The sequence below is a fragment of the Artemia franciscana genome, chromosome 7, assembly GCF_032884065.1.
Source record: "Artemia franciscana chromosome 7, ASM3288406v1, whole genome shotgun sequence".
NCBI classification, from domain to species: Eukaryota; Metazoa; Arthropoda; class Branchiopoda; order Anostraca; family Artemiidae; genus Artemia; species Artemia franciscana.
This window is the reverse complement of record NC_088869.1, coordinates 23,581,069-23,608,089: the sequence shown is the minus strand read 5'-3', so window position 1 is coordinate 23,608,089 and position 27,021 is coordinate 23,581,069. Positions and strand designations below refer to the sequence as shown.

General features: G+C 34.5%; 2 protein-coding genes across 9 annotated transcripts in view; one reads left to right on the top strand and one right to left on the bottom strand.

Annotated features, from left to right (window-relative positions):
• LOC136029025 (uncharacterized) overlaps positions 1-18,047 on the bottom strand; it is a 37,462-nt gene extending 19,415 nt beyond the window's left edge. Inside the window, exon 1 of one of the 2 annotated variants that reach the window (XM_065707047.1) lies at positions 17,898-18,047. The gene's annotated coding sequence lies outside the window, so the exon portion shown is untranslated. Of the gene's footprint in view, positions 1-3,309; positions 3,520-17,897 lie in introns of those variants that run through there. The other variant, XM_065707046.1, reaches the window with a different exon arrangement.
• Positions 1-27,021, top strand: part of LOC136029026 (uncharacterized) — a 113,841-nt gene that overhangs the window by 72,072 nt on the left and 14,748 nt on the right. For 2 of the 7 annotated variants that reach the window (XM_065707054.1, XM_065707048.1), the window contains exon 1: positions 6,450-6,473. The exons of 3 other annotated variants lie outside the window; for them this stretch is intronic. In XM_065707054.1, the coding sequence (XP_065563126.1) occupies positions 6,465-6,473 (9 nt within the window). In that variant the 5' untranslated portion in view covers positions 6,450-6,464. Of the gene's footprint in view, positions 1-6,449; positions 6,474-15,872; positions 15,987-25,024; positions 25,212-27,021 lie in introns of those variants that run through there. 2 more of the 7 variants (XM_065707051.1, XM_065707050.1) reach the window with 2 other exon arrangements.

Below are 27,021 nucleotides of genomic sequence, written 5' to 3'. Positions count from 1 at the left end.
CAGGTTTGTAAGTTTTGATGACAAAGACTAAATTTAATTCCGTTTTTAGAGGTACGTTTACTATTGAGCCGGGTTGCTTCTTACTACAGCTCGTTACCACGAACTGTCTGATTTACCAAATTTAGGGTAGACGAAGCCAACATAAATAGGAAAAGAGAAATATTAAAATTTATATTGCTCAAAAACAAGCTCCTAGTAGCATTTGTCCACCCAACAAGAACTTTCTTGGCAAGGCTCATGATAGTGCGCTTCGCCTTTTCTACCTCTGTGCTGGTTAGCATATAAATGCAATATTTTATGCTGTTTGAGAAACATTGTAGCAGTGGAAGCGATGCTATTACCACCCACTCCCCAAACATCAATAATAAAGGTGTAGACAAAAAATTCCTGGGGATCACGAGTGATTATATATCATATTGTAATTTTCAGTAACATTTTGTCAGTAACATTTCTTTACAATAACAAGGGAGGTATCGCCCCATATCAGAATTGGATTTAAAGCAAAATCTTAGGGGAGGCCCAATGTGACAAGGGCGCCAATAAACAAAATCTTGGGGAGCCCCAATATGACAAACGTGCAAATAATTGATCAAAGTGACAAATATATTCTAAAAAATAGTAAAAAAGAAAAAAGAAAAACAGGATAATGGGACACCAGAAAAATTTTGGGGGCCCGAGGTCCCCCAGCCCCCCCTGGACCCACCAGTTCCCCATAGCACAGTTATTCACGCTTATCTAAATGAAAAGAGATGAGGAGCTAATTTATACTCCCCCTTTACCAATTTCTGTATTTATCTGAAGGCTCATGGAGAGTTAGTAGTTGCTCATGAGAGAGAAACCCTTCTTTAAAGGCTATTTAAGATCTTACAAAGCTGTTGATCAAGGACAGATAAATAAAGCTTCCGCGAATGAAATCACAGACTAAAATATTCCGTTGGAAGCAATTTTATTCTACTCCTCTTGTAGCCTATTATAAGGCTTAAGAAATTAAATAAAGAACAAGTCCAAACCTGTTTTAATCTTGAGAAACAATAAGTCTTTTCACAATTTTGGTTAGAGTCTAATTTTCTTTTACTTTTGGACATAGTAGATAATAAATACTCAATAATTAACTATATAATAGATTCAATGGATTGATCCCTCTACCAAGACTCTTCGCCGTTTAAACTTGGCTTGGTTTTGTTCCATTTTGCATGTAAAATTAGTCACTTTTTCTATTTGAGATTTTTTCTAAAAGTATTTTTTTTAAATTATTCACACGTAAATATATCCTAAAGTATATCCCCACCCCCTTCGGTCCATCTGTACTATTCTGGTGTCTGACCTTCCAGAAAAGTTTTCTGTGGGCGCTCCCCTGACCAGAAGCAGAGGGTTGAAAGTTTTGTCGACGTTTAAATTATTGAAAGCATGGATGCAGTTACCTACTAGCGTTTTGTTTTGTAATATAATTTATAAAAATGGTTTACTCTTTTTTGTTTTGTTTTTTAAGAAAAAATCCGTCGGAATCGAACTACACTCTAAAATTACCAGTAGCTTGTGCTGCTCATCATAAGAACCGAAATACGAAAAAACTTGAAATGGAAACATTTTCACGGAATATATGGTATTAAGTGGGCCCAAGAAAGTGTCAACTTGTTCGTGAAGCCGAGCAGATACCTCTGCCCAGAAACGAGTCAAAACTTCTGTTACCATTGGGAACAGGATGAAGGTATCGAATTAGTCAAGCAGATCTTAGTTTTAACTAAAAAATGGGTTTATTTAGTTTTCTAGTCAATATGGTTAATTTTTCGTTGTTCACATTGACTGCATTTTCGATAAAATATCGAAAATATGAAAGCCAACAGAAGAAGGTGTAGAAAGGTTAGGTTCTAGTTTTCAGTTTTTTATACCAAAAACTAGAAATATTTTGGTCATTTTCAAGAACTCAAAAAGGGCTTAGATTTGAATTTACAATAGAAACGATTATTATATTCGTAAAGAACTTAAAAAAGGCATCGAGTGGTATGTTAACTTTATTCGCAAGTCAATACTATAAACAGCAGAAAATTTACCATCAATATAACTTTATTTTGAGGCAACTAACGGGCTTCTCATGTTAGTATGACAAACAGAGGGTGCGATATAAAAAGAAAGTGTGAATAATTAACTTTCAATCAACTTTCAATTAAATTCTAATCAATTAACTTTCAACTCCCAATATACTATTTTTTTTTTAATTAAAATGTTAAAAAGCTATAATCAAATATTCGACTACAAGTAACTTTGCTATCTATTTGTCTAATCCTGTGCATTCATTCCCTTTTGACGGAATCACTTTAACAATAGCAGCTTTATACAATTTCATTTCACATTCAACACTCTTTCCAGATATAGCAGTTGTCACCTTAATAATTACCCCCCCCCCTCTCTGATGGAAAATATATACCCTTAGACTATACGAAAAGCTTCACAAGAAAACATGAAGACAACAAAATTCTTGCACTAGAATTCGCAGAAGGTTTCTATTAATATTATTTTCAGGGATCTTTTCATGTCAGTCCACCATTTTTTTCAGCCGTTTTCTTTGATGTATTGTTGAAATAGTATATTTATCTTTTATGAGCTGCCATATCTGAAATATTTCCATGTTATATCACAAATTGACAAATGAACTCCTGTAGATTTGATCCGGCAAGCTTAAATAATTTAATAATTTACATTTCTGATTACGTTTTGATTCGAATTCGAACGCGTGAAGCCACAATGTACAGGACAGATACATAAATTTAGTTTTTCTGAAGCTTTTAAATCCAAGCGGAGGAAGAGGCTGGTACATCGGCGTTTCAGGGGAAGGGGTATTTGCCCCCTAGTCTTTCAAAAACATTTTCTTAGGTACTTTCAATCATAAAACCCTTTTTGTATTTTCATCGAAAAAGAGCTAGATCACCCCCTTGAAATTTTAACAATACCTTTTGTCCACCGCCTAAAGTATTTTCGCGAATTGACGCTACCGGTAGGGATAGTCATATCCAATATTTCGTATCATATCAAAAAAGGAGTAGTGCACCCATTTATGTCTTTTGTTTGAAGGATTAAGATGCTCTGGAGTCATTTTTAATTGTGATCAGTTAATTTACACCTTGACGCGCTGAATTTGCTAAACATAACGTAAAAATTCAAACTCACTATTCAAACTTTTTTTTTTGGAAAAGATAAATTCGATTTAAGCAGAGATTTGCTATCAAGGGCTTTCCCTGTGCCTGACTCATTCAAAGGAATTTAATGCGGAATAGCATTATCAGAAATAAAAACAAAATAAAAGTGACTTACGGAACAAGTAAATCATGTATCCTCATTAAATTTTTGATTTGTGTATATTGTACATCTACAAATTACAATTGCTGTTTATGTTCTCACTAATACGGAAATCATGGTCCAATGTTGCGATTCACTTTCACTTGTGAATCAGCGTTCCATGACGAGTAACGAATACCTGTATTCTCTTCATAATGGGCGTTTTGTTAGACTTCAGCAAATATTGTTGTGATTTTTGTGACTAGCTCAAATGAATGGACCATTGATGCTATGTTTGAAGAGGAGACAGCTAATCCCCATCCCAATAAACAAAAAATCATTAAACCAGTTTCAAGAAGAGAAAACTTTCCTTAATGAGGTGGCTACTACAAATCTTGTTGTGAGTTTCTTTTCCAAACCAGGTTAGTTCAGAAATGATGGTAAATTCCTACAGATAGAAACATTTTTGGATTATAGAATGGACGGTACTCCCATAAAATCCAGAACACAGTCAAAAAGTAAATTTAGGCAAGTCCTAATGAAATATATCAAAATATAATGAAAATAGAATACTTTATTAAGAAAATTATGGGAGATGCATCTTAGTATTATGTAGAACAGGTTGCCCAAAACGCAATATATGAAATACCTAACATTACCTAACCTAATATAACTTAACTGAAATATCAGCTCCAAACTCGTTTTAGGGGGGAGGGGGTCTAAAGAGTTTGAACCCTTCCCTAAGAGTTTGATTATTTCAGTGAACCCTTCTAAGAGTTTGATTATTTCAGTGAACCCAAGCTAATTATCTCCGAACACACAATTGTAAACCGGTTTTTCCTGATTCAACTGAGCAAAATTCTCGAGTGTGTTCTGGATTGCACGGAAGTACCAAACAAATCTCCGAATATTTCGAAAACACCGATCAGATACAGCGCACTCTAGAAGCACTGTGTCTTTTTATCTCCAAAACTAATAAGCAATTAGTTTGAAAGCAATGGTTATGATCATGATAGCAGTTACTGCTGCAGCCCAGCAAAACATTAACTACAGCCCATATTAAACAAAAATCAAAATACTCGTTTGGAAAAAGAAGACTAATTGGTTGATTAAAATATAGGGGGACCGTTCAGGTTAACTCTTACAATGTTGTACCAAGTCTACACACCTCAAAGTTGTTTTGGATTGCTGTCTCAGCTAGGTCCGAGAAGAGGTTACTGCTGAATTCTAGCAAAAAATCAACTTCAGCGCATATTAGCCAAAAATTTGAAACAGCATTTTAAAAAAGAAGACTAAAAGGGTGATTAAAATGTGCAGGGACCGTTCAGGTCAACTTTTATAGCTTTGTACCACGTCTATACACCCCAAAGTTTTTTTGGATTGCTTTCTCAGCGAGGATATATAAAATGAGTTTCAGGTGCTCTTTGAATGCTTTCTATTTCAACTGATGAAACTAACAAGGAATTGTTTTTTTTTTTTTATTTTATTTTTTAATAAGGAGCTCCTTTTGTAATAAACTTGTTTGTTAAATAGAAATATTTTTTCCCTCCTGGCTTTTCAGACCACTAAATGAAAAGCGAGAAAAATTTTGGAAACATTTGTAAGCCATTAAATTTAAAATTATCATTCCAAAGCTATTTTTGGTCTCTTTAATTCTCTTCCATAATTGTTGCTGACTACTTGGCAAGCTGTGACAAGTGGATGGAATAAATTGAGTTACTGCTTTAATTTCTATGCTAATTGACCCAACGCGGTGTCATCCAAAGTGCAAAAAAAAAACCTTATACATTGGCCATAAATATTTGATACGGTCAATTTTTAGTAGCTTCTTTTTAATTTTCTTGTGAATATGTTGGTCATTCCATATTAACTGAGCCGGATGTTCTTGCTTGGCCTTCTCATTTTCTTTTTTTGCAAATTTTATTTCATCTTATCAGTAGTGATTTTAGGCCTCATAATCTGAGGGATGGGATTAAGGTATACCAATGAAGTGTAAAGTTATAAATTGAAAGGAATTTTATGTCAGACGTCAAAAAAAGAAGGGCTGCTGCTCCCCTGCTCAGGTCTAGAACTGCAGTGCCCATTAGGGCAAGATATTGTATTTAGTATTGAAGAATATTTGTTCCAATGTAACGGCTGGAAATTTCAGACCATTTCGGTGGAGATCACTTCGGAATACTTGTAAGCACATACACACGGCTGGCAAAATATTGTAACTGATATAGAGAAAAAAAGGAACTTCATCTCTTGAATCGGATTTATGATGTCTAAGATGTCACTTTCCTTTAATATGGCAGTAGCCCTAGGATAAGGGTTGACCCCGAGGAGTATAGGTAATACAATGAATTGTCTATAGTAGTAGTAACTTTTTCGCAAATGTGATGATTTGAGCGCACGGAAAGAGAGAAATAAGTACATTTTTCCAATCAGAACATAAAAACCCGCGTACTGATGTATTACTACAAGGTTTATCGTTTACTATACATTATACGGTTTACCCATAAATGGGAATTCAATTCTTTACTAAAAAGGGATTTAACAAGAGAACCTTAAAAAGCCAAACTTGGCCATGATCGAAAGCTTTCTTTTACTTTGCATATATTCTTCAGCCCACGTTAAATCATAATGACATCCCACAATTTAACACTTGATAAATATAAACTAATCCAACACTTACTAAATATGTTGCCATGCAAGTAGATAATACGTTTGTAATGTATTTTAGTTATCTTTTGTGTCATTGAGAAGTTGTAGAGATCAGAATCAGAGCCCTAATAGATGATTGTTGGCTCTGGCCAATTTTAAGACCCAGTCACAAGATACTCAATGTTCGTATGATTGTTGGCTCTGGCCAATTTTAAGACCCAGTCACAAGATACTCAATGTTCGTAAATTCCAGTAATAATTTTACTATTTTATGCACACAAATGAAACCAGTTTGTCAGAGCAGTGGATTAAGAGTGTTCAAATAATACAGTTTTATTGGCATTGACAACCATTGCAAAACATTAACAACATGGCATTGACAACAACTGAGATGATCTAGCGGATTCAACAGAAGTGATGAGTCCATATCTACAAAACTGCGAAATTTGTAGTTTTTCTGAGAAGGAAGATCACGGATGAGCGTTTATTTGTTTTTGCTTTTCAGAGAAGATGGTACCGAGTGCCTTCACAAAGTACTTATTCAAATGGATATTGTAAGTTCTAGTGTCCTATTTAAGTATCAAAACAGATTCCCCACAGAAACTTGACATTTTCTACCATTTGTGGTGCAAAACAAAAATTAAGTAAATGTAGGAAATAACAAAACTGAGCAAAAATTCCAAGGTAGCCATTCGATTTCAAGTTATCTACTTTTGGCTACATTGACATGAAAAATGTGTTTTAATTTCTGGAAAGAAACTACAGTTTCTCTGAAAAAAGAATGCTACTATGCCGGTGATTAGAATATCATTTTCTCATTTTTCTAAATTTAAGACACGGAGCGTGGCGTAAAAACTAGTAAACTTACGGAACGAGAGCCTTTATTTGCGCATGATTTGCACTATATTCCTTATTTTAGTTGATTTTAAACATCATTCACTGACTTATTCGGATCAGAAACAAATTTATTTTGTGGGGGAGGGGGGGAACATAAAAACAAAAATATATGTCGGTTATGTTGTACAAAAAAAAAATAATGTCCAATTTTCAATATTTCAGAAGGAGACAAGAGCTAGAAAAACCCTTGTGCTCATGTGGCTTAGTAGGCTGTTATTAGATATGTTTTCAAGAAACTAAGCTGATAGAAACTACAAGATTTCAATTTGTTTACCAGGCTTTGTTTTGATTTCACGAACCATCAAACACAAATATAAAAAAAAATGTCTTTTGTCCAAATAGCCAAATATTTACATTTGTTTGTTATTCGAGCTCACAAACGTGTTGATTGTCGAAGAAAACAACAAGAAGAATGTATATAAAGAAAGCGAATCTTTAGCCCTTTCACTTTCCTTTCTTGCACAATCGAATTCGAACGTCCGTGACCATGAAAAGACGGCGAAGCGGATTAACTAACTACAAAATGATTTCGACAACTATTATTTGATTTTTATTTGCTAAGAAAATACTTGAGAAGCAGGAAGCCCTTCAGAGTAAAAAATATTTATAGACGTATTAAAATATAATACAGTTATACAATAGAATAATAATATACAGAATTTAATAAATGAAAATATAATGAAAGCAGGTATAATATTTTGGTACTTGTCTGTTAAACAATTCATTCTCAAGAATTACGGTGTCTAAGATCTAAAATATACCAAAACTTGATGATAGTATAATACTTTAGAAACAAAATATAGTAACTGTGACAAAGAATTATGGAAAGCAGGCCGCGCAAAAAACATTATTTTAAATCCCTAACCTAACAGTTTCAACATTAGTTTTTGATTTTCTGTGGCAATAGAGATTTTCTTCGGATGGGGCAGTAGACAAAAAAAGTATTAGATTAGTGTTTTTTAAAATTTTTCAATACAAACATTTTTAAATTACAAAGGTTAACTTTGAAAGATGTACAAATGTCCTGACAAATAGTCTGACGAGTATAGGTTGGGTATAAGAGGTTAAAGCTGTTCTGGTGTTATTAGGTGGTTTGGTGTCTCACTCTCTCTGTCCTAAGTTCATTTCTCAGTCCCTATCCCTGACAGAGAAATTCTGCTTTCGTCGCCTCAAAGTGAGATCAGGATGGACCCTTAAGGGTTTTCCTAACCAAAACTATGACTGCTAACAGGTCTGCAGTTTGACGCTGCAGAGTAGCCCCTCCCCCAAGGAAGCTAAGGCCTAGTAAACAACACAGCATTTGCACTAGATTCTGATGAATAATTCTTCTGGGTTTGGTTTGTTTTGGTAGACATTTATGGGCTGAAAATCTTCTTCCTAGATAAATTATATAATATAGGTTGTCTCCCCGTGGAAGTGCAATATTTGTAGGCATGAATACGTAGTGAGTCGAGGATAATCGGCTTGAGATTGTCCGTGCGCGATTTTGACTTTTGATGATAGAAGAGTATCGTCAATTTTGGAAAACCATGTTGTGGCCAGATTTGGCCCAGGATCGTACAAAGCCATTCAACTGGAGGTCCCAGGGACTTCTTGCTATCCAGTTCTAAGCCGACTTAGACGTTTCATGCAGATATGAGAAGATGTGCGAGTCCCCGTCCTGCACTGGTTCTAGGACTATTGCTTTCCCTGTGGTCACAATAGTTTCAACGATCTAAAGAATACGAACATTGTAACTTGGAATGTTACAACTCTCAGAAACATACATCGTGTTGATATTTTAGCTGATGAATTCAGACAATTCGAACTGGACCTATCAGGAGTTTCAGAAAGGCATATCCCAGGAGTAAGAAACATGACATTGGGTGATATAAAGCTCTTTTATTCAGGTAGGAAGAATGTGATGCATAGGTGGGGGTTCATGATGAACAAGGAAGCTGGTAAGTCTTGATTAGGCTGGGGAAGTATTAATGATGTAATGATAGTCGCTCGTTTTATGACTATGACTAAAAAGTGCAAGGTATGAGTGATAGCAGTAGATGCCCCTGTAGAATATATATATATATATATATATATATATATATATATATATATAGCACTAACATTTTTTTCCAAACAAGGATTGGACCTTTCGTTAAAGCTTTTCTAATACTGTAAAAGCTTTTCAAGAAATACTGTAATCTTTATAACATGATTGTTGTATCTACGAAATTGCAGCAGTCTGTAACCATTGTGTTTTCTTTGCTACACGGAATTTATATAGACTAGGATAATATATACCGCTGTTTATACCAACTTGGGCATTAATAGCATTGACGCCATGTTTGGCTGCAATGGGTACTGGTGATGAAGAATGACGATGGAAGCCTAGCTGGTTTTTAATTATTATGGACAGTAGAAATAGAAATCGCTGTTTCAACTCGAAGCAACCTCTCCCAAAATTTTATGGCCAGTAGTTTGATACGATTACCCTTAGCAAAAACGAAAAAAAAACCCTGCAAAACCCAAACAAAAGTAAATATTAAAAATAATAAAATTAATGCCATGTTCGCATCAATAGGCACCGGAGCTAAAAAATGGCGAGGGAGGCTTAGCTAGTTTTGATAGTTTTAACAGTAGAGACAAAAATCGCAGTTTCAAGCCGCAGTAACCTCTCTCAGCCTTTAAATGGTGTTTTTGGAGGAAAAGGCTAATAAAAAATATGTGGAATAAAACAGGATACTTTGAAACTCCTTCCAAAGAAACGATAAGGTGAATGATTGCCATTCAGTTTCAAATATGGGATCGGTAACTGACTAGTGAAAACATTTGTGCCTTGATGCTGGAGTAACACCTCACTGACTTCAGTACCTAACATAACATGTCCTTATCTAGCTCGACTCAAACAATTAATAACAATGGACTTTAAAATTCCTTATCCCTTTAATCACCACTAGAAAGTACCACCTGTTAATACCCTATTTTGAATTCCCATGCTAGCTTGCTTCTTAATTTAGATTGATCCATTCATTTGAATAGCCAACATTTGGAATCATTCTGGCGTGTGCTTTCGCTGACTCTCAAAATTAGGTCTTCCAACCCAATCTCATTTCCAGACTTGTTTCGTTTTCATGGTTCCCTTGAATTTCCATATGTAAACAAGTGCACTTGCGAAACGAGAGGGATCCATGAAGTTGCATGATTTACGTGTGTAAACTTTAACACCTACGGCTATTACATTATGTCTCGTAATTACTTTTTAACTGTGTTACATAATCTGTTGTACTTTTCCCTATGGCAACAGACATATATGAACAGTGTCCCTTAAACAATTACGTAACAACCATGTCAAACTGTTCGTGGTAACAAACTGTAGTAAGGAGCGACCCGGCTCAATAGTAACCAAAAGTCTAGAAAATGGAATTTTGGTACCAATAGCTACATCGTAAAAAATCGCATTTTAATGCTGATTTTAAATATATAAGTTTCATCAAGTTTAGTCTTACCCATCAAAAGTTACGAGCCTGAGAAAATTTGAGTTATTTTAGAAAATAGGGGGAACACCCCCTAAAAGTCACAGAATCTTAACGAAAATCATACCATCAGATTCAGCGTATCAGAGAACCCTACTGTAGAAGTTTCAAGCTCCTATCTACAAAAATGTGGAATTTTATATTTTTTGCCAGAAGGCAGATCACGGATGCATGTTTATTTGTTCGTTTGTTTGTTTTTTGTTTTTTTTTCAGGGGTGATCGTATCGACCCAGTTGTCCTAGAATGTTGCAAGAGGGCTTATTCTAACGGAAATGAAAAGTTCTAGTGCCCTTTTTAAGTGACCAAAAAAATTGGAGGGCACCTAGCCCCCCTCCCACGCTAATTATTTTCCCAAAGTCAACGGATCAAAATTCTGAGATCGCCAATTTATTCAGCGTAGTCGAAAAACCTTATAACTATGTCTTTGGGGACGACTTATTCCCCCACAGTCCCCGTGGGAGGGGTTACAAGTTCAAAACTTTGACCAGTGCTTACATATAGTAATGGTTATTGGGAAGTGTACAGGCGTTTTCAGGAGGATTTTTTGGTTGGAGGCATCGGTTGAGAAGAGGGGAATATGCTGGGGGAACTTTCCATCGTGGAATTTGTCATGGGGGAAGAAATTTTCCATAAAGGGAGCGCAGGATTTACTAGCATTACTTAAAAAAAACAATAAAAAAGTTTTTTTTCAGCTGGAAGTTAGCAGCAGCATTAAAAGTATTTTTAGTAATTTCAACTATTTATTCTGCGGCACTTGTGATTCAGGGATCATTCTTAATGAATTGGGACAAAATTTAAGCTTTAGGGTTAAGAGCGAGTTACTGACGAGGGGGCGAACCCTCTCATATATGTAATAAAAACATAAGAATACAAAGATTCTTTACGTAAGCTAATTTATAAGTTACGTATATCTTTTACTTATAAAAACATTAGTAAAAAATTAAAAGTTCTAGTTGCCTTTTTAATTAACCGAAAATCGGAGGGCAACTAGGCTTCCTCCCCCACTCTTTTTTCTCAAAATCATTCGGTCAAAATTATGAGAAAGCCATTTAGCCAAAAAAAAATAAATCTACAAATTTCGTTTTAATTATTCCTCTGCGGAGAGCCAAAATCAAAACATAAATTGATTCAAAAACGTTCAGAAATTAAATAAAAAAAATAAGTGTTTTAAATGAAAGTAAGGAGCGACATTAAAACTTAAAATGAACAGAAATTACTCCGTATATGAAAGGGGCTTTTCCTTCTCAACGCCCCGCTCTTTACGCTAAAGTTTGACTCTTTCTCTTAACTCTACATTTTAAAACAGTAAAAAAAATTTAGCATAAAGAGCGGAGCGTTGAGAAGGAAAAGCCCCTTTCATATACGGAGTAATTTCTGTTCGTTTTAAGTTTTAATGTTGCTCCTTACTTTCATTTAAAAAGCTTGTTTTTTTATTTAATTTGCACAATAGACCAATAATCAATACCGCCTGCTGATTGCTAGTCACGCATTGACTGAATCTGGTTGCTAGGGCGTGCAGTGACTGGATCTGGTTGCCAGTACTAAATGCCTTGTAGAAAAAAATCTTCAAGGAACTTTGTCAAATATTCAGTAGCTTAAAAATGCCAGTATCAGGATGTGAATGGATAGAGGTCCCTTAGGATATATTATTGCGTCCCTACTATAATACTGTTCGGATTGGCTTTCCCATAGGCATAGTTATTTGACCGTTAGACTATTTTGTTCTAGATAGTTATTTCGTAATTTGTTTGAATGTTTTCAAGGGAGAACAGCTATAAAAGACACGAGAATTTTCTTATGACATTTTCTTACGACAACCAGTAAACATATAGTGTGTTTTTATTGTATCTGGCATCTCTCTTAACATTTCCTTAAATTTCCGCCTAAATACGCTAAGCCTTTTTGGAGACCCAGGATCAAACAGGGTCTCCTTGCCAAATAAGAAACCTTATATGTTAGCAATGGGCAACTTGCATAGTTTACAAACCTTTCCCCAGGGGCTAAGGGAGACGGGGGATTGTAAACCCCCTGGAGGACAGTTGTTTGACCAAAATGGCTGAACGAATTGGATACCTAGAAATTTTAATCAAACGCTTTTAGGAAAAAATGGCCTGTAAGAGGCGCTGATTGCCTCTTATTACTTTTGACTTTGAAATTTGGCATTAGAATTTTTGATTTCCAGTTGAATGAGTCCCCTCCGAAGTTTATATGACCACCCTCTCCATATGAAAAAAAAATACCTTGACTTAGGCTATTGATAGAACATTGAAGTTTATTGAAGACAGCTACGTGGAATCTCTTGTCCCTTGAGATCAGACTCGACCATAGAGATAGAAAAAAAATACATATGCCGGATTATTGCTTGTTTCTGCTATTTATTTATCCTTCCGTCCTAGAAGTTTCATTCAAAAAATGGCGCGACTCAAGGACAGCAGAATAAATTTAACCAGATAACATTGTGGCCCAGGGAAAATCCAAATTTGTACGCCAATGACTTCAGAAATGTAGCTATTTGGATCAGGTATTCTACAGAAAAATTGTGCTTGAATAGATTCAACAATTTCATTGGATTCCACAAATTTGAAAACTTTCTTGGCCATGTTACAGTTTTGCTAGGCATCTTACGAGTAATCTTAGCAACCACCAGTTTACTACTTAACAGCTGCTCATTAAACGGTCTTCAAAACTCTCAGAAAGAGAACATCTGTGTTTTTGCCGCTAACTATGTCTGAATTAAGATTTAGTGGTTTGTGTGTGATCCATGACCATTGCCAATAAAGCCAATCAAATAAATCATTTTTTTGAAATACAAAAATAACTGATGACTTTGGAAGCGGTAATTTTTTTCTTTAAATGGTCTTCAAAAAAAATTGCAAGAAAGTAAAGAGACATTGTAAAACCTAAGGCAAGCAGGCATAAAGTCATAATAGTTCAATCTCAAAGTAAACAGAAATTACTATAAATAACAAATATTTTCTGCGACTTGTCCATATTTTTATCTTCATCGACGTCCTCTAGTCCTTATCTACATGCTTTTTAAGTTTCAAGGCAATCAGGGCAAAACTACTTTCTTTTTAGATGCTTTCTCGCCAAAAATTGGTGCGACCTTACAAATGGACTAAAAAGTGGAAAATAAATTTTTCGGTTCTCAAGAGTGCTTTTGATATACTTGCTTCGAAAGTTTCTTAATGTTTCGAATGTTGTGAAATCCTTGTAACAATTGTCTATAAATTTAAACGTTGTGTGCATTTTCAGTCAACTTCAACATAAGGTGTTAAGTAAAATGCGCACCAAGTTTAAGTAAAAGAGTTTGGTCCCCGAAAGGGTTTGACCGGGAACAAATCGCAACAGAAATGATTCTTTGACTACCGAGATCGAAAAATGTGCTGATTCCAAATATGCAAAGTTTACTCATCTAGCTGTTTCACAAATGGTTTTTTTAGGTTGAGTTTGAGGGTTTGAATTTCATGTTTCCATACATAGGCGTACGACAACAAAACTGATGTTTAGAATAGTGTAATAGATCTCGGTGATTATGAAAATCACTTTTATTTGAAAATAAAATAAAAACTCTCATTTAAATATGGATTTAGCGTTAGACCACGCTTAATTTGAAAGTAACCGCTCTTAAAATGTAGAATGACAACTATCACCCAATTCAATGTTTTAACTAACAATTAAAACATTCTCGACTTTTTCAGTTATATAATATACAAATGTGATAAAAAATCGAAATATCAATAATTCATAGATCTTCTTTATCATCCAAATAATCAACTCCAAGAAACTCAGTTTTAAAACAATTAATACAACTTGTTCCCTTACAAGGTCCACAGGCCCAGGTACATTTCTTGTCTTTTCTTTTTCAAGTGCAGCGCATATTTGAGCAGTCAGTTTTGCAGCTATAATGAAAAACTGCAAGAAGAGAATTGGGGGCAGCTGGGAGTTCACCAAAAATAGGACAATATAATCCATTGTGAATTACCCAACCGAAATGGATAGGGTTGAGATTATATCCCAGGGTTTTTCATGATGTAACTTGCAAATAAACTCGAAATTAATGGAAGCTGCATCACTGGTGGGAGGGAGAACTTTAGACTCATACGAAGCAGATGCTATAACTTCCACGATAAATTTAAGATAACGCAGCTGATTGAGGGTTGAAATTGAGCCTGGGCACTTATATAAAAAGCATCATTGATTTCTCCCCAGCTGCTAAAATGTCCTGCTCGGTGGGTAGTAGGCCATAAAAATTTTAACGGATTCATAAAACTCATCGTTTTTATCTCAAGCTGTAGTTCCGCTGACTTCCCAATGACATTGATACGAGAGGTTGAATCACGCCCAAGGAAGGCGTGGACCCAAGCTTGAGTTTCGCTGCATCTATATCCCAAATTTTACTCTTTGAGACACTAGCTCGAGGCTCTGAGTAAAAGTAGATCGCTTAGCTACCTGTCTTTGCCTCATAAAAAGGTGTATAAGCAGATATGTGTCGTATCCAACCAGGAGAGTAGTTATAAAAGAAGCAGATTTAACTACAGTTAGAACAATGAGAAGATCAGTGTCACCTTCTGCCTGGTATACCTGTCACCCAGCTTTGGTCAGGTACTCACTGGTCATGGTTATGATTGCTTGCTTATTCTTGAAGCTGCTTAGGAACACTTCTTTCTTTGTAGAGAACACCACAATTTCTGTTAAAGTTGATCTGCGTTTATGACCGTGTCCCTTTCCGTCTCAAATGGGTGATGTCTTTGATTGAAGGTGATTGGTTGCATCCGTTCGAAACCACAGACGTCCTTTACAATCCGTATTTCCATACAACGTAGTCAACGCACTTCTGGCAGATACTATTATAAATTGAGTTTTTCCCAAGAGATTCCCCAAAGCAGTGCCCTGCCATCGAGAACTATATGCTTGTCACTGAAATCTTTGACGAGGTCTTCAGTTTTTGGCTGCTGCTCTGGAACTAGACGCCACATCGCACCGGTGACGGCAGGCTTACCTGCTAATCGTGGAAGTCCATTTGCTTCAGAAAGTGACGGAGGTGGTGAACACAATGCATGTTTAAAGTAATACAATACCGGAGTCGCGCTGTATCTGGAACACTGTTGGAACAATTGGGATCACTTGGTCTCATATCTATCACGGGCATGAAGAGAAGGGATTTTTTCAAGTTTAATTTATCTAAAGTGTTTATTTAAAGTCATGAAATAAATGCCTGTCAAGATCATCCATAAAAAGTATTTGTTTTGTTGTCAAAAAAAAAAGAAAAAGAAAATTGGATGTCACAAACTTTAAAGCCGGATTTATTTCTTCTTTTTTTAATATATGTTAATGAGGGTTGCCTTGGCCCTGTCCCTGTCTGCATGCTGTGATAGTTTTTGTCACTTTTCTTTTTCTATTGTTTTCACTCTTGTTTTTCTGGGCTCGTAGTTCGTTAGCGTTTGGTTTGAGAAAGGTGAATTACCTGTTTCCGCGGAGACACGTACCACGAGCTATATTTTCGTTTTGCATGAATTTTTTGGTATGAAATTTTTCATCACTGTCATCTGATCAAGATTTTTAGATAACTGTTTATGTTGCTATAGTTGAAAAGTGCAATAGCGATGACTCTGGGGATGACTTGACCCCCGCTCCTTGGTCACTGGGATAAGGGATGTAAGTTTTGTAATTTGCTCATTGTTTGTATATAGTATCTGTTATTGAAAAAGATACAAAAAATTTTCTGTGGGGGATTTTCCTCGGGAAGAATTTCCTATGGAGAAAAAAGTTTCTGCGAAAAACTTGCCAAAGAAAATTTTACACGGATGGGAAGAGATTTCCAGCATGCATCTAAAATGGTCAGAAATTTAATGTAAAAAAGCATTTTTTTTTCGATTGAAAGTAAATAGTAGCATTAAAACTGAAAAAGAAAGAAAATTTATTTTACAAATAAAGGGGGTTGTCCCTAATTCATGCCTCACTCTTTACACAAAAAATTTATTTTTTTAATGACAAGTATTTTTAAGAATTTTAAGACTTTAGTGTAAAGAGTGAGGGTTGAAGAAGAGGTAGCCCTCCCCATATATGTGATAATATCTGGTCGTTTTAAGTTTTAATGTTGTTCCTTAGTTTCACCTAAAAAAAAGACATTTTTTTACTTAGTCTTTACTAAAGCGAAAAAAACTGGTACTATAAAACATTTCATGGCAGACCAAGTTACAGTCCTCTGGTCACTATTTGTAAATAAGTTTTTGTGATGTTTCTGGTATGGATTATAAGTTCCTTATAATCTAATCGGGGCTATAGTATCAAAACTTTTTTTGGTGTATCAGAGGCACAAAAACGATTGGTGCCCTCGTGTTCTGCTCTTAAAGGCAAATTTGAAGTCTCCTTGCCCCTTTGAATAATCCAAAAGTTCTAGTTCGCTCCTCGAAGCTGTTCCAGGTATTTTGCAGAGGCACTACTATGATGACCGGGATTCATCAACATCTTTTGATTTATATTTGCCTCTTCTCATAAACGAAAATTGAAACGTGTAGTTGGTCTCCCCACACTCTCGGATAATTTGAAATTAACCTCAAACTGCCTCAAGTTATTGTGGGAACTCGGTTAAGATAACCTGGGTAGTGCAAAAACTCTTGGGAGGATTGGAGACAAAAATATAGCTCTGATCGCTCCGTTCTTTTCCCTAGTCAAAATTACAGGCTTACCGGGCCCTCCAAAACAATATCTAATAATTTCAAATGGATCCCATAATTCATTCCCAAGATATTCTTTATACACTATTTTGAGAATTTGGCAAAACATAGCGTCTTCGGATCGACCTTTCAATTTACCTCCCATGGAGGCTTATGAAACCGAAACGTTTAAATTGTTGGAGCCAGGGATACTCAGTACCAAACGGAACTTCGTCAGAAGCTTGTATTTTTTAGGACATCTTTAGTTATTTTATGAAATTTCTTTGTTCTTTGCTGTTTTAAGGAGCCCCCTCCTCCATAAAAAAGGATAGTATGTATCAGAGATCTGACCGAATTTTAATTGCAATTCTGTCCTATTGGCGATACGAGAACAGAAAACTGCCTAACTTCCCTTTATGATATTCTCCATGTAATTTTTGCACCATATAATTTTTTCAATAGAGTTTTACCATTTTCGTAATCTTTTGTTTTTCTTTAAGCAAAGCTATTTACGTTTTTTGGACCAGGCATGCAGGGCCGCATTCAGGGGGGGGGGGGGGAATACCGGGGTTGAACGCCCTATCTCGCTGAAACATTTCTCTGATTCGTAAAATGACTTAACAATAGAGGTAGAAAGACGATTTCAGACCATTTCTCCTGAAAAAAGTTTCTCTGATTCGTAAATTGCTTTTAAAATGAACGTATAAAAACTTTAAACCTTCTAAATAAAAATTGTTTTCGCAAGCCCGACCCCAAACAAAATTATTTGGGCAAACCACCATCCACGCAAAAAAACTAAATAGGGTCCTGTAGGTAAAGTCCTTCAAGAAATCTGGGTATGAAATGCAGTAATTTTGTTTCATTTACATTAATATTTTATCCTTAGCATTGTTAAAGAATAGAAACTTACTATTTTCCGACGTTGAAATCATTAGAAATTGTATCGCACAATCTACATAGAAAATATCTTTACTTTACAACACCATGAAAAAAATATATGACTTTGTTTTGTTAAAGATATGCACTATATGTTCAAATAATTTTGCACTAAATAATTTGCTGATGCAAGTGCCAAATTGCTATTAGTTTTAATAGACTCGAGATTTGACCTAAATATTCTAAAATAGTGATTTCCTCAACGCACGGGTTGACAAGCTCATAGGTTAAGAAACTAAAGAGAAAATAATCATAGTAATTTATTACTAATACCTACTTTAAATTATTTGCCACTGTTTAAGGAAATGTTTATTTTTTGCATGATGAGTTACTGGCTGTCTTCCGTATGGTGTAACTAGGATAGAAGAAGTGACTGAAGAATTTTGTTTTTGAGAAACATATTTTTTTGTGTAGGCTTGTTTCAATCATCGAATAATTTATAGTAACAAACTTTAAATTAAGAGTGATGTGTGCCTATAGTCATTGAAACTTAAAAACCAAATTTTAATAACGATAACGAAATCAAAAGAATCTGAATCTTTTCCGCCAATGTAATATACTCTAATAACAGAGCAATAGCATAAAAAGTTTAAGTAGCTTAAGTTAAATACAAAGTTATGACAAAAAGCTTAAGTTATGTAGTTACTATTTATTCATATTTGTTATAAACAATAGACATTTGTGTTTAAAGAAATCTTTTGAAAGACAATCAACAAATAAAATGCCTACAGGTACTAACTGACTATATTTTTTTCACTCTAAAATGCTTTCAGTTATTTCTAGTTAATCTTTACTGTAAAATATGTGAAACTGAGCGGATAGCAGCGAAGACTTTATTCAGAGGGGGAGGAGGTCTGGGTCAAACCCCTTGGTACGGTCTTGGTAGTGACCTTCCTCATATATAAGATAATTTCTGTTCTTTTCGATTTTTAATGTCACTTATTACTTCCATAAAAATAAACTTGATTGTTTTGTTTAATTTCTAGAACATATACGAGTTTGTATTACTATCCTTAGGTTTGGTCATGTTGTGATGCAGGTATTTTTTTTCTTTTCCACCCTTCATAACTTAAGCGGTAGAAACAGTGGAAACAAATTGTTTGGTTATAACAGGTATTGGCAGCCTTTTTTATGCCAATTAGAATGCTTACTCATCAAAATGTCAAAAACAGTTATTAGATTTGGTATTTCATTCATTTATTACAGAAAAAAATGTATGATGTTATAATATGCACAATAGTTCTTTTGTTGTTCTCATTGCAAGTCAAACATACTATTCAAAACGAAAGGTTGGTTGCTTTATAAAGGAGTGGGGTAATATCCATGGGGGTACAAAAGCAGTAATTAATAGTAACATTTCTATCATGTAAATAAGTGAAAGAACAGGATCGCTGGGCTGCCAACTCCCATTGCACTTCCTGGTTGAAGGGCCACTTGCAAGTCAAACATACTATTCAAAATGAAAGCTTGCTTGCTCTATAAAGGGGTGGGTAACATCCATGCGGGTATAAAAGCAGTAATTAATAGTAACAGTTCCATCACGCAATTAAGTGAAAGCACAGGATATATATATATATATAAATATATATAATATATATATATATATATATATATATATATGTATATATATATATATATATATATATATATATATATATATATATATATATATATATATATATATAAACTAAAAAGGTAAAAACTACAAAAAAAAACTAAAAAGAAAAAAAACTAAAAAAAAGGTAAAAACAAAAAGAAAAACTAAAAAGAAAAAAAGGGGAAAAACACAAAAATTTATTTCATCATATACCAATTCAAAAACGAATGTATATAAAGACCGGGACACAGGGACACAACTACAACGGGGACGCCGGGGGGCACAAGGGGATATATAAATGACGACGGGGACAAAGGGAATGTTCGATTAGCAATCACCATCAACAAAGCTCAAGGGCAATCATTAAAATCATGGGGTATAACTAAAAAAAAAACTAAAAAAGAGGTAAAAAACTAAAAGCTAAAAAAAAGACCAATTCAAAAACGAATGTACATACAGACCGGGACACAAATGACGACCGGGACACAGGGAATATAAATGACGACCGGGACACTCAAAGAGAAAATACAGACTGGGACACCGGGACACAGGGAATATAAATGACGCCCGGGACACAGGGACACAACTACAACGGGGACGCCGGGGGGCACAGGGGGATATATAAATGGAAGGTTAGAGTCCAAAGTGTTCACATGAGTCAAGAAGGAGTGAAGTGACTCCTCTCAATGATCTTACACAAGAATAACATTATCCACAAACCGACACCAGAACCGGTGTTTCAGAGGGAACGTTTTTGAAACAGAGGTTTCAATAAATTCCATATAACAAGTTGTTAAAAACAGTAAAGGCTTGTACACATGGGTAAACCTATAATTAGGTTGAAAAATTGGTTATTGTATCAGAAATATGAGGAAGAACTATTGCAAAGACGGACGAGGCGCATAAAAGTTTCTATTTATAGTGCTTTGTAGTCCCTTTGGTCAATATGATCTTCTAATTTCCTTTGAAGAGCAAGTTCAAACTTTTAATAACACAAGATATACACACAGAAATGGCACCGAAACTGGCCAAAATCGTTTCTTTTTTGTATTTTATGGTATTTTAATTTTTCAACAACATGAACTAAATTTTTAATATAGGAAGTTTGCGTTTGCAAAAGGGGGTGAAAAAATGTGGGCAACCATCTTCCCAATCTAGCAGCCGGAGAGCTATAAGAAGCCACAAATGGACGTAGAGGAGCTCCCTCATCGTGGATTTCTGGGAAACCTTAAAATTTAGGAGCGGAACAGCCTTTGCGATAAATAATTTATATATTTGTGGAGTAATAAGTCTCTCAGTTTGCAAAATACCTAGCTCCTTTTTAACTACATGGGTGAGCTTATCTGTGAAGTCTGAATCTATAGGCTTATAAGTAAGAATGTCGGATAAAATATCTGTAAGTTTTCCATTATATGAAGTTTCGTCAAGGCTAACAATTTTGTTTCCTTTGTCAACCCTGGTGATGATGATGTGTGGGTCTTTTCTTAAATTTTGAGAATTTGTGTATCTCTATTTTCTGACCTTGGAATACGATGTGGATTCGAGATTATTTTTAACCACCTCTCCTTTAAGTAAATCTGGATTTTCACAATACCTCCTGAACCAAATATACCTGCCTCCTCATTTGAGACTCTCTTTGGGAAATTTAATCATGTCTGAGGCAAGCAAAATTTAGGTCCCTTAGACAAAACATAGGCTTCTTCCGGTGTAATACTCTTAGAAGATATATTCTCAGTGGTTGGAACAGGATGTAATCTAGGAAGAAAACATCGGGAATTTTGAAATTTTCTGTATTCTAATTTTTCAAATTTTTCTGATAAGCTAGCATTAGTCATACAAAAGTCGTGGTAGAAAGTATGTTGAGCTATTGTAGTCTGCTGGGAAAGGTTTTGCTGTAGAAAGTGTCGATTTTTTGAAATTGTGTTACTAAGAAAAAACGTCATTTTTTCGGTCATTTAAAATGTGTATTAATAGCCAACCTGATCACTACATTGCCTTTCAGATTGCGTACCTTGATTTAGGTAGAAACGAAGAGAATTTAAAAGAATTCTTTTTACTCTACAGTCCAGTAAAAATACTGTAGCCAATAAGGTTAGAGTGTTTTTGGACAAATTAAAATAATTAAGAACAGACTTGGTCAAATGCTCAACAGAATTAGTAAGCTAGCGGTAAATAATCCCCGAGACCACACTGGCTAATCATGACAAAACATAAAATAGCGAAGAAAAGAGAAAACGAGGACAATAACAACCAGTAAAAAAATTATACAAACATTTCGGTCAAGACCTCTATTTGACCGTCCTCAGTGTAGAATAAAACTGATAAAATATAAGATACCAAACCTTAAAAAAAAATACAAACTTAAATAAAATTACTTTCAGAGTAACGGTGAAATACTCTGAAAGGGTCATCATATTTTAGTTTTGTATTTTGTTTTAGGGTTTGGTTTGATATTTTATCAGTTTTATTCTGCAATGGGGATGGTCAAGCGGAGGTCTTGAGCGAAATATTTACTTAATCTTTTTGTTTTTTCACTAGCTGTTATTGTCTTCGTTTTCTCTCTTCTTTGTTGTTTTCTGTTTTGTTATATATATATATATATATATATATATATATATATATATATATATATATATATATATATATATATATATATATATATATATATATATATATATATATATACAGTTCTAAAATGTTTGGCTATAAATATTTCCAGTAGTTGTGCATTCCTTTTTGATGCTAAGTCGCTCCATTTAGGTTCAGGGACTGAACCTTGGTGGTCTGAGCCTCCCCTCACTTTAGTGATTCCACCAACAATATCAATGGACTTCTCAATTGTAAAGCTATGACTCAGTTGATAATGACCTGTAAAACATACTGGATTTTCTTTGGGTCATTTATTTATCTGACTACTTTTACAACTATAAAATTTGTCAGAAAAAATATACATATATATATATATATATATATATATATATATATATATATATATATATATATATATATATATATATATATATATATATATATATATATATAAGCAGAATTTTCTTTATTGATGCTATGTCAAACAGTTCGTGGTAACGAACTGTAATAAGGCGTGACCCGGCTCAATAGTAACCAAAACTCTAAAAATGGAATTTGATACCAATAGCTACATTAATTTAAATATATAAGTTTCATCAAGTTTAGTTCTACCCATCAAAAGTTACGACCCTGAGAAAATTTGCTTTACTTTAGAAAATAGGGGAAAACACCCCCTAAAAGTCATAGAATGTTAACTAAAATCACACCATCAGATTCAGCGTATCAGAGAACCTTATTGTAGAAGATTCAAGGTCCTATCTACAAAAATGTGGAATTTTGTATTTTTTGCCAGGAGGCAGATCACGGATGCGTGTTTATTTGTTTTTTTATCCCTGGGGCGATCGTATCGATTCAGTGGTCCTAGAATCTTGCGAGAGGACTCATTCTAACGGAAATGAAAAGTTCTAGTGCCCTTTTTAAGTGACCAAAAAAGTTGGAGGGCACCTAGGCCTCCTCCCACGCTAATTATTTTCCCAATATCAACGGATCAAAATTCTGAGATAGCCATGTTATTCAGTGTAGTCGAAAAACCTTATAACTATGTCTTTGGGGATGACTTACTCCCCAACAGTTCCCGTGGGAGGGGCTATAAGTTACAAACTTTGACCAGTGCTTACATATAGTAATGGTTATTGGGAAGTGTACAGATATTTTCAGGGTTTTTGGTTGGGGGAGGGGTTGAGAAGAGGGGGATATATTGGGGGAGCTTTCCATCGAGGAATTCGTCATGGCGGAAGAAAATTTTCATGAAGGGAGAGCAGGATTTTATAGCATTATTTAAAAAAAAAACGAAAAAATAAATATGAAAGTTGAAAAACAACTGTTCAGTTGAAAAGTTTTTTCAACTGAAAGCAAGGAGCAGCATTAAAACTTCAAACGAAAAGAAATTATTACGAATATGAGGGACTCACCTCCCACTAATACCTCGCTCTTTACGCTAAAGTATTTTTAGTAAGTTCAAATATTTATTCTACGGCTTTTGTTATTCAGGGGTCTTTCTCAATGAATTGGGACAAAATTTAAGCTTTAGTGTAAAGAGCGAGGTACTGACGAAGGGGTGAACACACTCATATATGTAATAAAAACATGAGAATACAAAAGTTCGTTACATAAACTAATTCATAAGTTATGTATATCTTTTACTAATAAAAATATTCGTAAAAAATTAAAAGTTCTAGTTGCCTTTTTAAGTAACCAAAAAATCGGAGGGCAACTAGGCTTCCTCCCCCGCTCCTTTTTTTCTCTCAAAATCATTCAATCAAAACTATGAGAAAGCCATTTAGCCAAAAAAAAATGCAAATTTCGTTTTAATTATTCCTCTGCGGAGAGCCAAAAGCAAAACATGCATTGATTCAAAAACGTTCAGAAATTAAATAAAAAAAAACATTTTTTTTTTAACTGAAAGTAAGGAGCGACATTAAAACTTAAAACGAACAGAAATTACTTCGTAAATGAAAGGGGCTGCTTCCTCATCAACGCCCCGCTCTTTAAGCTAAAGTTTTTTGTTTATTTTAAAGTACCGTTGAGAGAGAGTCAAACTTTAACTTAAAGAGCGGGTTGTTGATGAGGAAGCAGCCCATTTCATATACAAAGTAATCTCTGTTCGTTTTAAGTTTTTATGTCGCTCCTTGCTTTCAGTTAAAAAAAATTGTTTTTTTTATTTAATTCCATATAGAAGTGCTCCCGCCTTAATTAGCTTTGATGTAGCATTATTATCAGAGCAAAATATAATGTATACTACCCAGATGGGAGGGGTTTTAGGGTGCTTCTCTACTACATTCAAAAATTATGGTGTCCTGGAAAAATGTTTTTAGCTTAATCACGGAATTAAATTTAAAAGTTAAACGAGTCAAAGACACAAGTGGTTAATCTTGAGTCTATTTTAGCATCTGAACATATTTTTCATGTTATTGTTTAAACAATAAATAAAAAAAAATTTATAAAAGAATCTTTGCAAAATCTGAGTTGTAGTGAAGAACATACCCACAAAAAGAGATATTTTTATTTTTAAATTACTTTCAAGAGAAGGGGCAATAAATATACATTTTTGTTGTTCCCATTTTTTTAAAAAACGAAAAAGCTCTCCCAACTCTCCACTGCAGTTTTGTGAATGGGCGCCACTGTTCGTAAGACTTACTTTTCAAGCTTAGACAAAACAACATTTTTTTACTTGATATCCGTGATGACGTGTTTTGTTATGGCATTTTGTAGTATAGGTCAATACAGTCACCTAATTACTTTCGGAGACATAAATTTGTCTCTTTGCTACGCAACCTTTTACGAAAGAATCTAATTAAAAAGCAAAATGGACAAATATTTCCTGGTCAATTTAGGTACATTATTAAATGTTTCCTTTCCAGTTTCCCCGTTCTTGTCCTAAATATTCTGAAAAAATGAGGATGAAAATAAAATTTCTCAGTAGGCTACAATCAATTGCTTCTTGATCGAGCTTGAAATTGTATCAGTTATCATTAGTCTATAGTCAATTAATGACTGACCACAGCATTAAGGACAGTGGAGCAACTGTGTGAATTTGTATTAGTGTAACTTTGCTTGTTTATCTCATTGTGATTACGCCGTTACAGAAGTCTATTTAAGAAGGTAAGAAATATATTTCATCCATATCAAGCAGTCCATACACTTTTATTTTGAAGGACCTGATAATGTCTTATCAGACGCAAGGGCTTGAAGATTAACTAACGTTTCATGTACCTTGGTTGGCTTCGATGGTACAGACTGTGATAAGAGACAACATTGGAAAATATCTAGGGACTAACTAAGACGCCATGTCCATATTTAGAAAAAAAAATAAATCACAAAAATAGGTTTAGGGGCAATCAGTAAGCTAAGAAAAATTTAGATTTTTCTACAATGTACTGCTCAAAAGCTTTCAAACAATTTTCTGAAAAGGAGAGAACACTTAAGGACTCATCCCTCCAGAAAAATGAAGATTTACTAAGAACACTTTGCAGCACAGGCCTATTGAAACATAGCAACAGTTCCACCTTGTAATTTCAATAAATTGATTAAACCAAAAGAAACATGTTGCCGTATTTAGCCATTATTTATTTGCCGTATTATGATTAGTTGCCGTATTTAGCCATTAATGCTGTATTTTTTTTGTGTTTGAGTCCTAGAATCCAACGGACAGTGATGATGTCACGTACTAAAAGTATATAGAAGGCAAATAACGTGAATTTTCAATAATCATCGCATAGAGTTGTTTTTAGTAATCTTACCTGCCCAGCTAACGAAATACAAACCTAAACCTGATACTGTTAAAAATTGTTTCCGTTGAAATTGTTAAAAATCTTCATCGTCGATTCTCTTTTTGATCTACAGGATGGTCTTCCAAGGACGCTTTCAGGTAAAATAGGATGCTACTCGCTTATTTAATTACACTGGGCAGGAGATCATATACAACTTATCAGCGTTTCACTGAAGCAACTTTAATATACTCTAAGGAAGCTTGAGTTACCATGGCCAGATTATATCTCAAAGGGCCCTTTTTCTCAAAACATTTGATTCGAAGGGAATTTAAAATGGGTCAGCATTAAATTTAAAAAGAATACAAGACTTTTCGCATGAAAGTATAGGGCATAGTTAAAGCTTAAAATGAAAAGAAATGAGGTGTATGAGGGGACCGCCCTTCGCTCTTTATGCAATAGCTTTTGTTCTCAATGCGTAAGAATGAATGTTCTTACATACAAAAAAATCTGATAAAAAGTTAAAACTTCTTATCACAGTTTTTCAGAAACAAAAGAGATTAATTATTCGCATTCACCTTAAAGAGTTTGCAGCTGAAATGCTTTGGTAAGTGAATCGGAAATAAGACTTTTGCAATTACCTGCTGGCTCTATTTGTTGGTATCAGGTACAACGCTACGTATTATCATCTCTTAAGAGTTTTAATTCAAAAAAAGAAAAAAAATTTCAACTAGAAAATTTTTACAAATAAGCAGTCATATAATTCAAGCCTAAAACCAACAGAAATTAGCACAAAAAATTACCATGTAACGCCCCTTAGCCTTCTAAGGACTGGATTGTCATTTGCACTGTATGGAAAACGATTTGTATGTCAATACATTGTGTTTTATTAGCCACAGTATCAATAACAACACAACAACAAAATTAAATCTAAGGGGCTAATCAAGGTTTACAAATAAGAGTTCTGCTATGTGTGGTTTTTCCCTCCCTCTTAAAACCTTTAAGCACATCGAAAGTAATTCGTATTCCATTGAAAGCAATATTTATTTGAACTGTATGGTTTGCACTTGTTAAAAACTCATACTTGTTATAATAAAAGAAATAAAATTGCCACAATAATCAAGGCTACTGTGAAGAACAAATGGAAATGTATAGACTGATTGTTTGATATATAATGGCATTGATCCCCGGAAGTCCCAGCAATT